This window comes from Esox lucius, chromosome 3 (assembly GCF_011004845.1).
Source record: "Esox lucius isolate fEsoLuc1 chromosome 3, fEsoLuc1.pri, whole genome shotgun sequence".
Taxonomy (NCBI): domain Eukaryota; kingdom Metazoa; phylum Chordata; class Actinopteri; order Esociformes; family Esocidae; genus Esox; species Esox lucius.
The window spans coordinates 25,243,457-25,255,448 of NC_047571.1; the positions used below are offsets into that span (position 1 = coordinate 25,243,457).

The following is an 11,992-nucleotide window of genomic DNA, read 5'->3' on the forward strand; positions in this document are numbered from 1 at the left end:
GAATATAAATAACACTTCATATAATCAGCCTAATCTAGCAAGAAGAAAGCAGTGGCGGGTGGCAACAACCTTTATTTTCTTCTGGAATGTAAAGTAACACATATTACATCCAAAGCTGCCTGATGTACACAACAGTCAAATAATGGCACACAAAATGGTTCCCTTCATGATGTACCTCTTCATAGACATCCTTTTAACACAGCAAGATGATGGCACAATACTTAATACCTAATACCATTTGGAGTGACTTCATTCTGAACATTCATCAAATCTTTCTGAAAGTAGTTACCACAATTATGATCCAGAGACTATACACTCATTTCCACTTGGGCATAAAAAAACTCCAGGTAGCTAGTGTCAAATATGGAAAAAGGCCACCAAATCGCAATTTTTCAGAATTTCTATCCAGCCCCATGACAGGAAATATTGCTAATCCTGGCTAAAATGATCAAATAATAAAAGATGACAAATGTCTCTTACGGACTACTGTCATGGGGAGGAAATGTGTAACAGTGTCAAACACAATATCTTGCAGCAGCACGCAGTCTTTTTTTCAACATACTTTCGGTACAAGTGTCCTCTGTGAGGAAAACATAACCAACTTCAAACACTCAGTGTTTTTTGCTCCAACCAGTATAACACTATGGGCACAATTCCAGTTACATTAACTCCCATTAAAACAGCTTGATTGGTTTCGTTTGGGCAGTGATTGCATACTAGGAGCACTGTTACCCGGTCAGAGTGGGAACAGCAAATGAGACAGAGCAGTTCCTCAAGAAGTCACTGAATTCAGAAGACCAGAGCCAGCAATTACCACAGTCGTGTCTATAGGGGAGCCATTTAGACTCCCTGTTGACCAATTTCCTTTGACAAATAACGGCCTGAGTAAACAACCCATATATGAATCTGAATCTGTATCTCTGGTACAGTGTCCAAAATTGGCCATGACTAACGTCCCTATCCTATCCCTTGTCTCATCTATGTGCCCTAACAGCTTGGTAAAACATTTTAAATGAAAAGATTGGTCTTACAACTTGTTCTCTGACGCACAAAAAAACCAATGCAAATCGTGACCTTAAAACAGAGGAAAGACTGACAACTATGAATGACCAAAGTTTTGACGTAAACCCAAACATGCCTTTCGACATTTTGTAACAGTTCACCTGACCAAAGTAAATTCACACTAATACCTATCAGATTTCTTGTGCACTTCATGGAGGAGGAGAGATGAGAGGGAAGGACTGTACTGTATCTGTATCTTGTGATTCGGCCACTTGGCAGCCAAACACACACAGCGATTGGTCCTGTCAGTTTGAGAAGTGTTTCACAATACCGCTGTTCTTCCAAGGAACCCTGTGCATGTGGTCTTATTTCAAACGTAAGGCTACATTACGTCCTAACCAACGAACCGTGTCAGACGCGTCTATTCCGTCTCCCAGCTTATAGTCCAGTTTGGATTAAAACCGTAAAATACAGGGGTACTTAGAGATCAGGTCAGAGAGCCCTCAGCTCAGAGGTTGATTTTCAGCTGGATTTTGTGTTCGAAGACGGCAATGAGCAGCATGATGCAGAAACCCAACAGGATGCCTGCGTTCTGGAGCAGGAAGAAGCCGCAGTGGCTGAAGCCGTGGTCCCCGGCATCGTTGTGGAGCATCTCTGGAACCTGTGAAAGGGAAGATACACGTTTGTAACGAACAAAACTCGTCTGGGAGGGAGACAGTCCCGAGGTGCTTCCCTGTTCTCCAACCAGCGCCTCAAGAACATATTAACCTGCATCCCCAGAATGCATGGCTGGAGAACTTACTTTGACTTAGCCTTTGGAATACATCTGATACACGTCAATGTGGCCACAAGAGGTCAGACTTGAGGTGTGTGTGTGTGTGTGTGTGTTGAACCATATGCTTCTGAAGGCCACTTTCCAGCAGGGTGAGCAGAAAGCTAAGCAAAAATGTTTTTCCGTTGGCCTTGGTGGGACATAACAGGTGGAGTACACTGCCGCTGAACAAGGTTGGCCTGACCACTACCAGCAACACTCTGGTTACTTAGGGCTGGGTGATATCAACAATCACAGTAACGCGATAAGTCGCCCCAATTACCTCAAATAACAATAAACCTCGCAATTACTTTGTGTTTAAAACATCGGAGTACAATTGTGCATTATTCCAATGCAGTTAAGACATTCTGCTAACTAAAATAGTGTAATTAACATTAAGAAGTACCTCGATAAGATATACGGAAGCATATATACTTAGAGGCAAAGGGTCCACACATCGCGATACAGACTTTTGTTGATAACGCCCAACCCTACTCCGGTACACGACCTGGGCAACGAACAGCAACAAAAAGGCTCGGCGACAAGGGCACCAAATTCATTTCAATGTCGCTGCGGGAGCGAAGACCTACACGCGTGTAGTGAAGAGGACGTGAAAAGGGCCTCACCATGTCCACCAGGGCCACATACATGAAGAGCCCGGCCGTGAGGGCGAAGATCCACATGCAGATGTTGTCGGCGTAGTGGCCGATGAGGATGCCAGTGATCATGCCCAGGTATGCCATCATGGCCGACAGCACGTTGTAGAGGATGGCCTGGCGCACCGTCATGCCGGCCTTCAGCAGCACCGCAAAGTCACCTTGTGGGGGGAGTTGGGAATCATGGTTACCGACACAGTGACCAGAGGCACGCGTACGGAAACCTAGCCACTCAAGGTTTCTTCAAATGAGAACAGGGCATTGGAGGAAGAAACGGGCAGTGTTTATTCTATGTTAATTCAGCAGCGGCGCCAATTCCCTGTTGAATTCTCACAGCCCCATCCAAAACATCTATAATGTATGAAAATATTCTGCCAAGGCAACAGTGTCCCATTACATGAATAAGGCTTACTAACTGTAAGATCAGACAGCTACAGAGTGATTAACTATTCTATAGGTCAGCTTGTAGTGCATTTGAGGGGCTTTCACACCTCATTTTGAGGTGCAATCACTACTGCCACATGGAAAGAGGCACAAGCCCACACATTTGTTGACGCAATCTCAGGAAAAACCCATTAGTGAAAAGCAGTTTTGATGACTGTTTAACAAAAATAGAAGGGGATTCCCCTGAAGCCCAAAGTGTGCACTCAAACTGACAGATGTTAAGAATCGCCTGCAGTGTTTGGTCTTACCCAGTTCATGAGGCAGTTCATGGCAGAAAACAGCCACTGAAGTGCTCAGGCCACTGGACAGACCTTCAGTAAAAGCTGCACCTGTAAATTAAACAGAAACATAAAATTAAGCCAAATCCTTAATAACGGTTCATAAAGATTGACTTATAAGTTTAAAACAACTTTTCATAGCAGCTACTGGCAAAACTGCAGACATAAAACATTCAAGTCTATTTAACTGTTAAACAGTTTTACCACCGCAACAATATCCAAACAAAGAAAACACCTACATAACAAATAACGTAGGTCAAGATTTTTTTTTTCACGGAAACAATCGGCTATGATTGGCTATCATCTGCTCTCATCCTCAAACGCCTCTGAAAGAAAATCCCCGGCATATCGCTCCCGGTGGCGCTTTCCCCCCCGAAACAGACAGCGTTGAGGCCCGGCGGAAAAGGTACACCCACCGATGGCCAGGCCGTCACTGAAGTTGTGGAGCCCATCACCCATGATGACCATCCAGGCCAGCGTGGCCACGCCCGCCTCCTGGAAGTGCTGCTCCGAGTACGAGTGCGAGTGGCTGTGCGGGTGGTGGTTCTGCGAGTGGTGGTGGTGCAGGATGTGGTGGTACTCGTGGTGATGGTGGTGCAGGTTGTCCGCCTCGCCCACCGTGTCGTGGAAGTGTGAGTGGCACTTGTTCTCGCACTCCCCCGCGGTGTAGGCCGCAGCGACCACCGCCAGGTCCGACGCCGACGCGTAGCCCTCGGGCAAGGCGGCGGGGGCCAGCATCACCTCCTCCTCCTCGGCCACGCTCCCCCGGTGGAGGCCGTCGCAACGGTGGTCACCAAATTCACCGGCGCCGTTTGTCTCCACGTCTTTGAGGGGATTTGGACCAGACAGAAGGTAGAGTTACGTTAAACACAAGTTGTTTGTTATATATCACTTATCTTTTATTGTGGGGATTCTTCCCTGTGTTTTTAGCATTTAGAGGACAGAGAAAGAAAACAAAGGAAGACAGCATGTGTGATGGAAAGAAAATGGGCCCGATTCCAAATCGCACCAACACCAATGTGCTCCGAACGGTTATTGCCAGCCCAGGGAGTTCTAACGTTAACAAACCTTTGATATCTTCATGTTGCTTCTGGTTCAATGACACGTGGTGTACGCGGTATGGGTAAAAGTTTACCTTCTGGCTAAATCTGGCACACGCATTACAGAAATGCTGATGGACGTGCATTGTCCCTGCCAATTAGACACGTATAAAGTAAATAGAAGTGGGTTGCAATTTCCAATAAACGTTGGCAAAGCTGGAATTGTCAAACTGTTGATCTGTGTTTGGACGCACTGAGACAGTGAACACTGTGAAGAGGTCTGTTGTGGCTGGCTTGATTCCAGGGTCACGATTAGCAGAAAACAGGGCAACGTTAGAAACAAGCTACATAACGTTGTTATCCAGAGTCACATTTTCAAAGCATCTGAATGTTTTTCCATGGAAAGAATATTGCAATCAAGGCAGCACCACAGCCTTTAATTGTCTGTAAAATGCCGCAATGAACTCTTTAAGATTTACCTTCAATGGGTTTTAGGTCGTTGTCCTCCAGTGCCGATAGTTTCTCAGGATCCAACTTATCATCACTCTGGTCATATTTCTTCACCTTATCCGTTAACATATCAGAGGTAAGAAAACAGGAAAATCATTTTTAATATTTACATAAAATGCTTTCACACAGAATGACGTATTGTTTGTGCATTTACCTTAAACGTGTGAGAAAACCTCATAAGTCATTTAAGACAAATGGCTTTGCTTTGCTTTCCATAAACACCTTCTGAAGTTCACAACGTGACATGAAATCTCAATGAAAGCAACGATTCTAATTCAAGATGCGGACATTTTGCAAGCATGTCAAAATACAAGATTATTTATGTCATTTAATTTCAGCGTTAAAAAAACATTTTCACAGCTTTACTTCCACACTAAATTCATGAACGTGCCAACATTCAAGGAAACAACCACATCGGACACAACAGAAGCCTCAACGACCCCACCCCCCCCTGACCTTCTGTTTCTTGTCCTTGTACATTTTGCCCAGCGTGAGGAAGTGCTCTATGAGGAACATGAAGTAGACTCCGCCCAGCGCTGTCAGCCCCTTCCACACCCCGTCCAGGTCGTGCTCCTCCTCCTGGTCACCGTGGAGACCGAACTCAGGGGTCTGATTTCCATAGTGCTGGTGGTGGTGTGTGTGGCCTCCTTGAGACTGGCGGGGTAGAAGAGGGGTTCGGGGAGATTATCAGTGTGTGTGTGTGTGTGTAAGTGAAGCGAGGTGTGTTCTACAGGGTAAAGATAGCAACCGCTGCGTTAACTAACCTTGCCCCCAGAACATTGGGAACAGCAGGTATAAACTTGGTACATCAAATCACCTTAAGTTGGTCATAGTGGGAGTGACCATTGAATTCTGTGGAAGTGACCTACTGAGTGAAGTTTGTGTCATCATAACGTTTTGGCAAATAGGTTCCCCTTTTGGAGGTTCCCATTTATTTTTAGGTTACTGAGCAAAGACGCTTGGTTCTCTAAAAAAGCAGTGGCGCATGAAGTGCCTGTATTTCTTACTTTAAGTTCCATATACAATCAGTTGTTTCTTCAACTGCACTAACTAAAGCTTTTAATGAAGCACTAACGTCCCGTTCTGCCCGTTTTGACCCAGCTGACTAAGCTGATGATTAAGAATGTAGCGCCCATGAGGAGGTAGGCATTGTGGGAGTTTATTAGCAGGTAGATGAAGCAGATTAAGCCGAAGTGGAATGTGCCAGGACATTCTCCAGGTACGTTTGAGCATTTGTGTCAAAGTGCCTGGGTACATGTTAACCTTTCTGTTAATCAAGTGATTAAGCACCACTCTGTCCTGTCCCGGAAACTACCCCTGCGTCCCGTGAGACTCACGTGTGGTATGAGGTGCAGGAAAGCATCTCCGCTCAGCGTGCCCACAGCCAGAGCCACCAGGAAGCTGAGCAGGAACTTAAAGAAGACGCGGTTCATCAACGGGATCAGAACCACGCCTGCCAGGGACAGCAGGCTGATGATCGTGATGGAGATGATTCCGCCGGCCCACGCTGGAAAACACACACACACACACACACATTTCCATGACAGATTCATTGTATCTACCGCAGTGGTGCTAATGAAACATTGCGATTGTTCCTACCTGCTTGAATTGAGCCTCCTTTCTTGTTTTCGTTGACGGACAGATCCTCGTGAGCGTGACCATGGCTGTGGTGGTCGTGGTGATCGTGGTTGTGATGATCATGGTGATTGTGGTTGTGAAGCTTATGATCTAGAAGGGATTGAATAAATGTGACTAGGGCATAAGGGCATTTCTACAATGCGTATCCTGGCTCTCCACATCACGCTGTGGTGACTCCTCAATTATATTTGTGCAATGTGTAGCTCCTTGCACTTGTACCTGTCAGTCAGGTCGAAGCGCACAAGTGCAAACATAATTATAGTTAAAAAATAAACAGTGATTAAAAAAATTTGAATTTCACAGGACTCCACCTCAAAAGAAACCAAGCAGAGAGTCATAGAGCAATAATACTCTTCAGAGGGAACTCATGTATGCAGTCTTATCCTATTATCAACCTTAAAGTTAATATGTATCTAGTTGTACCAAAACACATGAAACTCGAGGTCAAAGTCAAGAGGCCTCAACCATTTGATTGGCAATGGTCACCCGAGCGTCCGGCAGAGTTGAATTTCATTGTAGTCGGCAAACTGAGAAAATTCGAAGAGGTCCCTGGACGCTGCTAGCTCGCACAGTTTCTCTTTTGTTCTGACAAAAAGACTGGTGTGCCAAAAAAACACTGCCATTCCAAACAATGACAGCCTTGTGTGAGAACACGTATCATATTATATATCCCAAAGTACCTACAAAAGAATCAGCACAGATTATCAAGTGAATCCCCTTCTTAAATTGTATTATGGCTAGACAGTGTAAGATGAGTATGTCTTGTGAGCGAAGATTTGGTTTCTGTTGATATTTCTTGAAAACCCATCCTGTCTTGTCTCTAGACCTAATCCTCACGGACTGGAGAATACTTAACAGATGAACACAATACAGTTGAAGCGCTTAGGCCAGTGCTGACCTGGTCAGCTCTCTCAAATTAGTAGAATGAAACAAAGTGGTGACCAGAGAACATATTTTTCAGACAATTGCGAATGAGACAGTGATACCTTGTTCAACATTCTGGAGTTGGTTGCTGTGCCGTATGCAGGACTTGGCATCAATTTGGTTGAGGAGTGCAGGACAGAGGTAGCTGAAGTCACTGAGCGAGAGGGTCCCCTTGGCCATCCCATGGGTTGAAAGGATGCTGGAGGCATTCAAACACTGAAATATACAATAACCATACAAAATGACACAGACACTGAAATATACAAAAACCATACAAAATGACACAGACACTGAAATATACAATAACCATACAAAATGACACAGACACTGCATGTGTCCAAATACGCAAAATAAATACAAAGCCAGAAAATAAAAAGTGGCCATTTGATTTGTATAGACCGGTGTTTCCCAATCCCGGTCCTGGGGACCCTAAACAGTACACGCCTCTGTTTTTGCATGTAGCACTCACACACCTGATTCAAACGTTACCCTACCAGTTACACACTTGATTGACGTCATCAACCTATCATCAAGTCTTGCATTTCAATCAGGTGTGTGAGTGTCTGGGCAAAAAATAAAACGTGCACCCCTTTGGGTCTCGAGGACCAGGATTGGGAAACACTGGTTTAGACAAAAGATGACATTGAGAACCCAACAAGTAAAGAGTATTAATAGGGGACAAATACAGTAGCTGGAAGACAGAATTGGTTCCAAACACAGATGACAGACATTTATAGGACAATGGCCAATCAGTCAGACTGGCTTGTGCTCGTAAAATGGTCAGTACGACCGTTTTTGTGTGCGGTTGGAATAGCCACATCCACCCCCACACTTACCTCGGTTTTCTCCTGCATGTGGTCTTGGCTGTGGTTGTGGAGGCTTTCCTGAAGATGCCTGTGGTCCTCATGACCATGGTCGTCTAAGTGGTCGTCATCCGAACCCTCCTGCCTGACCATGGGTAGCTGGGTTTGGTTCTTAGTGACTAAAGAGTTCTCCTGTTTATCAGGGGCCAGACCTGCAGTGGGGGCTGAGTCCGTATCCCTCCGACTACGCCCTGCCCCAGACTTCACCAGGACATGGGTGGTGTACATAGGGGTGGTAGTCATCGCATGCACCGAGGTGGTGGTTTTCTTCACGTAGAGGTTATGGTGGGCGTCCAAATTCTCCACTTTCTTTCCTACGATGGGTTCCTCGACCTCGGGCACCTTGGCAGACTCAGAAATCTTCTTGGGCTCTATGGGGTGGGAATGTGAGTGTTTTTGGTGATGCGTTCCGTTATGGTCGCCTTCGTGTCGGTGATTGTTATGGTGATGTCCGTGCCTGTGTCCCTCCTTTCCGCCTTCCCCCGGTTGTTCGTGGTGTTGCACCATGACTTTCCGTATTCGGTCGAGTCCAACGCTTTCCAACAGTCGCTTCAGGCCTGCCAGCGAAATGGTGCCATTCTCTCCATACCTGTAAATGTTTTATTAATCTGTGTTTGGTTGAAAAGTCTGTAGTTGCTTCTTAAGAAATAATCGAAAATAAGGGGTCATTCAAAAGAGCTTTCATCTAAAGGTAACACAGACTCTAGGCTCCTTTAAAACTGGCACTGAAAAAGCATGTTAGAATCAATCATGGGTGGTGTTAACATGGAAAATTAAACCTAGAACTGAAACTAAACATAGCTGTAGGATGAATTCTAAAGTGCACAGAGACATTTTCGCGGCCCAGATGAAACTAAATACCTCAAAACTCATTGGACAGCACTGCACTTTGCATCAAGATAATTACCTCAAACCAATCCAATTGCTACACCATTCAAGTAGTTTCCGGTCTCAAACAATTTTGCTACATTTCCCCATATTAATTGAAACAATCCAGGAGAGCGTGTTGACCATAATAATTACTGAAGAATTTACCTGTCAAACAGGGCTTCAAGGTGCTGCCGTTGGGTTTGTTCCGCCATCTTTGCGTCAACAGTGGACAGAAACTCCCTCCCACAGTCTGGGCCAGTGTCCCCACTAGAGTAGGGCCAGCACAAGGCAAGAGCCAGCACTGCCAGGCCAGTTGTTGCCCACCTCCTCATTGTCATCCCTTCTGCATGGAAAAGTGAGTAACATAGAAAAACACAGTCAGGTAAATTGATTACACAAATATTTGTATTTCAGTTATGATATTGATAACACGCTCAAACTGTAGTGCTGAACCAAATGTTCTCCTTTTCAGCATGGTAACTAACAGAGAACCTGTGGTCTTGCTGGTAAACTTTGGTTGTAGCCTGGATGGCACAAGGTCTTGAAGTTCTATACTAATTTTCTCTTTGCCCAGTTGTCAAATGGGTAACGTCAGCCAGGTTAGTATTTGTGAATTAAAATGTAAACCCCAAAGGCATTTACATTTAGTATTACAGTTAAGGAAATGTATTAAATTATAAGATTGACAGTTGGTTCTCACACATATAGTTGTACAAACGTGTGCATGGGTTCAAACCCTGGGACCCTAGAACAAAGAAAATATAGTATGACAGGCAGAAAGTGCTCCTAGCCAATCACAGCTGTAGGCAATGTCATGGCGATGTTAGCTTGGTAAATCCATGCATGAAAAAACTCGAAATTAATAAACTCTACATTAATAAGCATAGTGCTGAGCCATAATTGTGTGTCCAAATCAATGGCACTTGGACATAGAAAATGTTTCACAGAAATTAAACGAGTTAGTATGTAACTTTTGCGTGGTTATAGCAATAAAAGTTTCAACTACATTAATCAATCAAAAAAAATTATATCAACAGTTTTCACAACGTGCTTTTATACCCAGCCTGAGTCACTGGCTCAAATCTAGTTATTGTATTTATATTTAGAGAAAATTCTAAAGAATCTACACGTTTCACTACTGACAGAAATAGTCAACAAATCATAATGAATCATAAAATCTAGCGGCTCATTTATCCCATAAGGAATTTTAGAATCGCATAAAAAAGGTAACGTGTGTCAGCACTTGCTTCAATTAACTCTACAAAAAACAATGTGTTTGTGTTTAGCCGATATTGACAAAAGTGAGCATATCTGATGTTACATGGGTCAAAACGGCAAAATTGGTGTGCCTACACGAAACACAGACCTTATTTGAAGCGATTCTAAAAGAAAACATATGGACGAAATTATTGGTATAAGGACAGAAAAAGACACTTTTCCCGTTGTGCCACAATGTTTTGTGTGGATTATGACTCAAACTATTTCAGTCTATTCTCCCCAACCCGGATCTGGTCGGTCGAGTCTGCTTCGCAAGTTTTTCACGGAAGTCTCGTGTTGTGGCAACTCTGGGTTTAAAATCTCTTTGGCCATACGTTTCACAATGCTTCTTGATCAGATAACTTGTAATAGCTAGCTACACCAAGATTACATCGATGACTATTCCTCAATCTGTGGCATAAATCAAAAATTAGATAACCACCCTGAAATAAAATAACGATGGAATAATATATTATCATTTCTAGACAATAGGATACTGGGTCGTGGTCTCACTCGTGGTTGTTAGATCATCTCAACATCAAACAATCAAGAAACGTTCCTGTCATCACTAAAATTGATGAACTATCTGCTGTAATTGGGTTCTTATACTTTGTCGCAAATCACGAGATGTGGCAATTGAAGGGCTACATCATATACGGTATGGCGGACTAGTCGCGGGCCTTTACTCGGCCTAGTAAGGACGCAAGTGCTAAGCAAACAACCAAAAATTTCAGTACGCGTCGCTGCTATGTAACGACAACATGATTATCCGGCACGAAATACAACGAGTTTACTATCAAACGAGAGCGCCAATAACTAAATTATGCACTCTGCTCTGGTGCCGTGTGCAGCGATAGTAAAACAGCATCCGACCGGAAACTAGCTGAACAACCCTTGAACAAAAACACAAGGCAGGCGGCATGTTCCCGCATTTGACTGATATATGATAAATTCTCGCTTAACATTGTACAAAACCTCCTACCTGATGACAACCGTATATAGATAAACACGAGCTTCTTCCAAATCCTCCCTGTTATTCAACTGTGGTACAGAATAATACCCAATAGAGTATATCTCACCACGTAGCTACTTGAGCTTGGTTCTGAAGGAGGTGCAATGGATGACTAGGGATTGGATAGCTGAGTGAGGGACATGTGACGAAGCAGAAGAGATTGTTCGTGGACTGGATTAATAAAGTAATATTTCTGTGGGTTGGCGTCATGAGAAAAGCCCAGGTAGCTATTTAAAAGTGCAATAAATAAGAGTCTTATTTGTGAAGATGGGAAAAACCTTAGTTGTTATCGAAATGTTACTTGTGTTACTTATTCTTACTGAATATGGATTTGGTTAAGAATATTTGCATTCTAATCCAATGATGTTGACAGTCATTATTTTCTATTTTATTATTTAAATGCAGTTATATTGGACTCAGATTATTTCGAGTAGCCTACTAGTATGTAAAAAGCATTTTAAATGGATATTCTCCGATGTTTGTTGAAGGTTCACCGAGTCCGTCCATAAAAGCCTCTAAACAACCAGGGACAAAGTAAATTTGAGGCAAACGCCCTGTCAAAAAAACATTCTTGAAATGTTTGTGACTCTTGTAAAGCTTGGCTTTTGGAACCACCCGGAGTCATATATGTGTCAGCAGTCAGGGCAGCTGAGAGCACATTACCTACGAGCTGTAATGTGTGTCTTT

At 43.8% G+C, this 11,992-nt stretch overlaps 1 protein-coding gene across 10 annotated transcripts; it reads right to left on the minus strand.

Moving 5' to 3' along the window:
- Positions 1 to 56: 56 nt before the first annotated feature.
- slc39a6 (solute carrier family 39 member 6) lies at positions 57 to 11,448 on the minus strand. Of its 10 annotated transcripts, none has more exons than XM_010892408.5 (13): positions 11,373 to 11,448; positions 9,202 to 9,379; positions 8,140 to 8,755; positions 7,366 to 7,519; positions 6,341 to 6,469; positions 6,079 to 6,248; positions 5,198 to 5,395; positions 4,711 to 4,795; positions 4,260 to 4,382; positions 3,608 to 4,015; positions 3,162 to 3,242; positions 2,440 to 2,630; positions 57 to 1,663 (listed from the first exon to the last, which is right to left on the minus strand). In XM_010892408.5, the coding sequence occupies exons 2-13, from the start codon at positions 9,372 to 9,374 to the stop codon at positions 1,511 to 1,513; spliced, it is 2,481 nt and encodes an 826-aa protein (XP_010890710.2). In that variant the 5' UTR covers positions 9,375 to 9,379; positions 11,373 to 11,448; the 3' UTR covers positions 57 to 1,510. The 10 variants fall into 10 exon arrangements, with proteins under 10 accessions (XP_010890710.2, XP_034147225.1, XP_019900955.2 ...); XM_034291334.1 differs by having other exon boundaries at positions 9,202 to 9,376; positions 11,373 to 11,390; XM_020045396.3 differs by having other exon boundaries at positions 11,276 to 11,388.
- Positions 11,449 to 11,992: the final 544 nt, after the last annotated feature.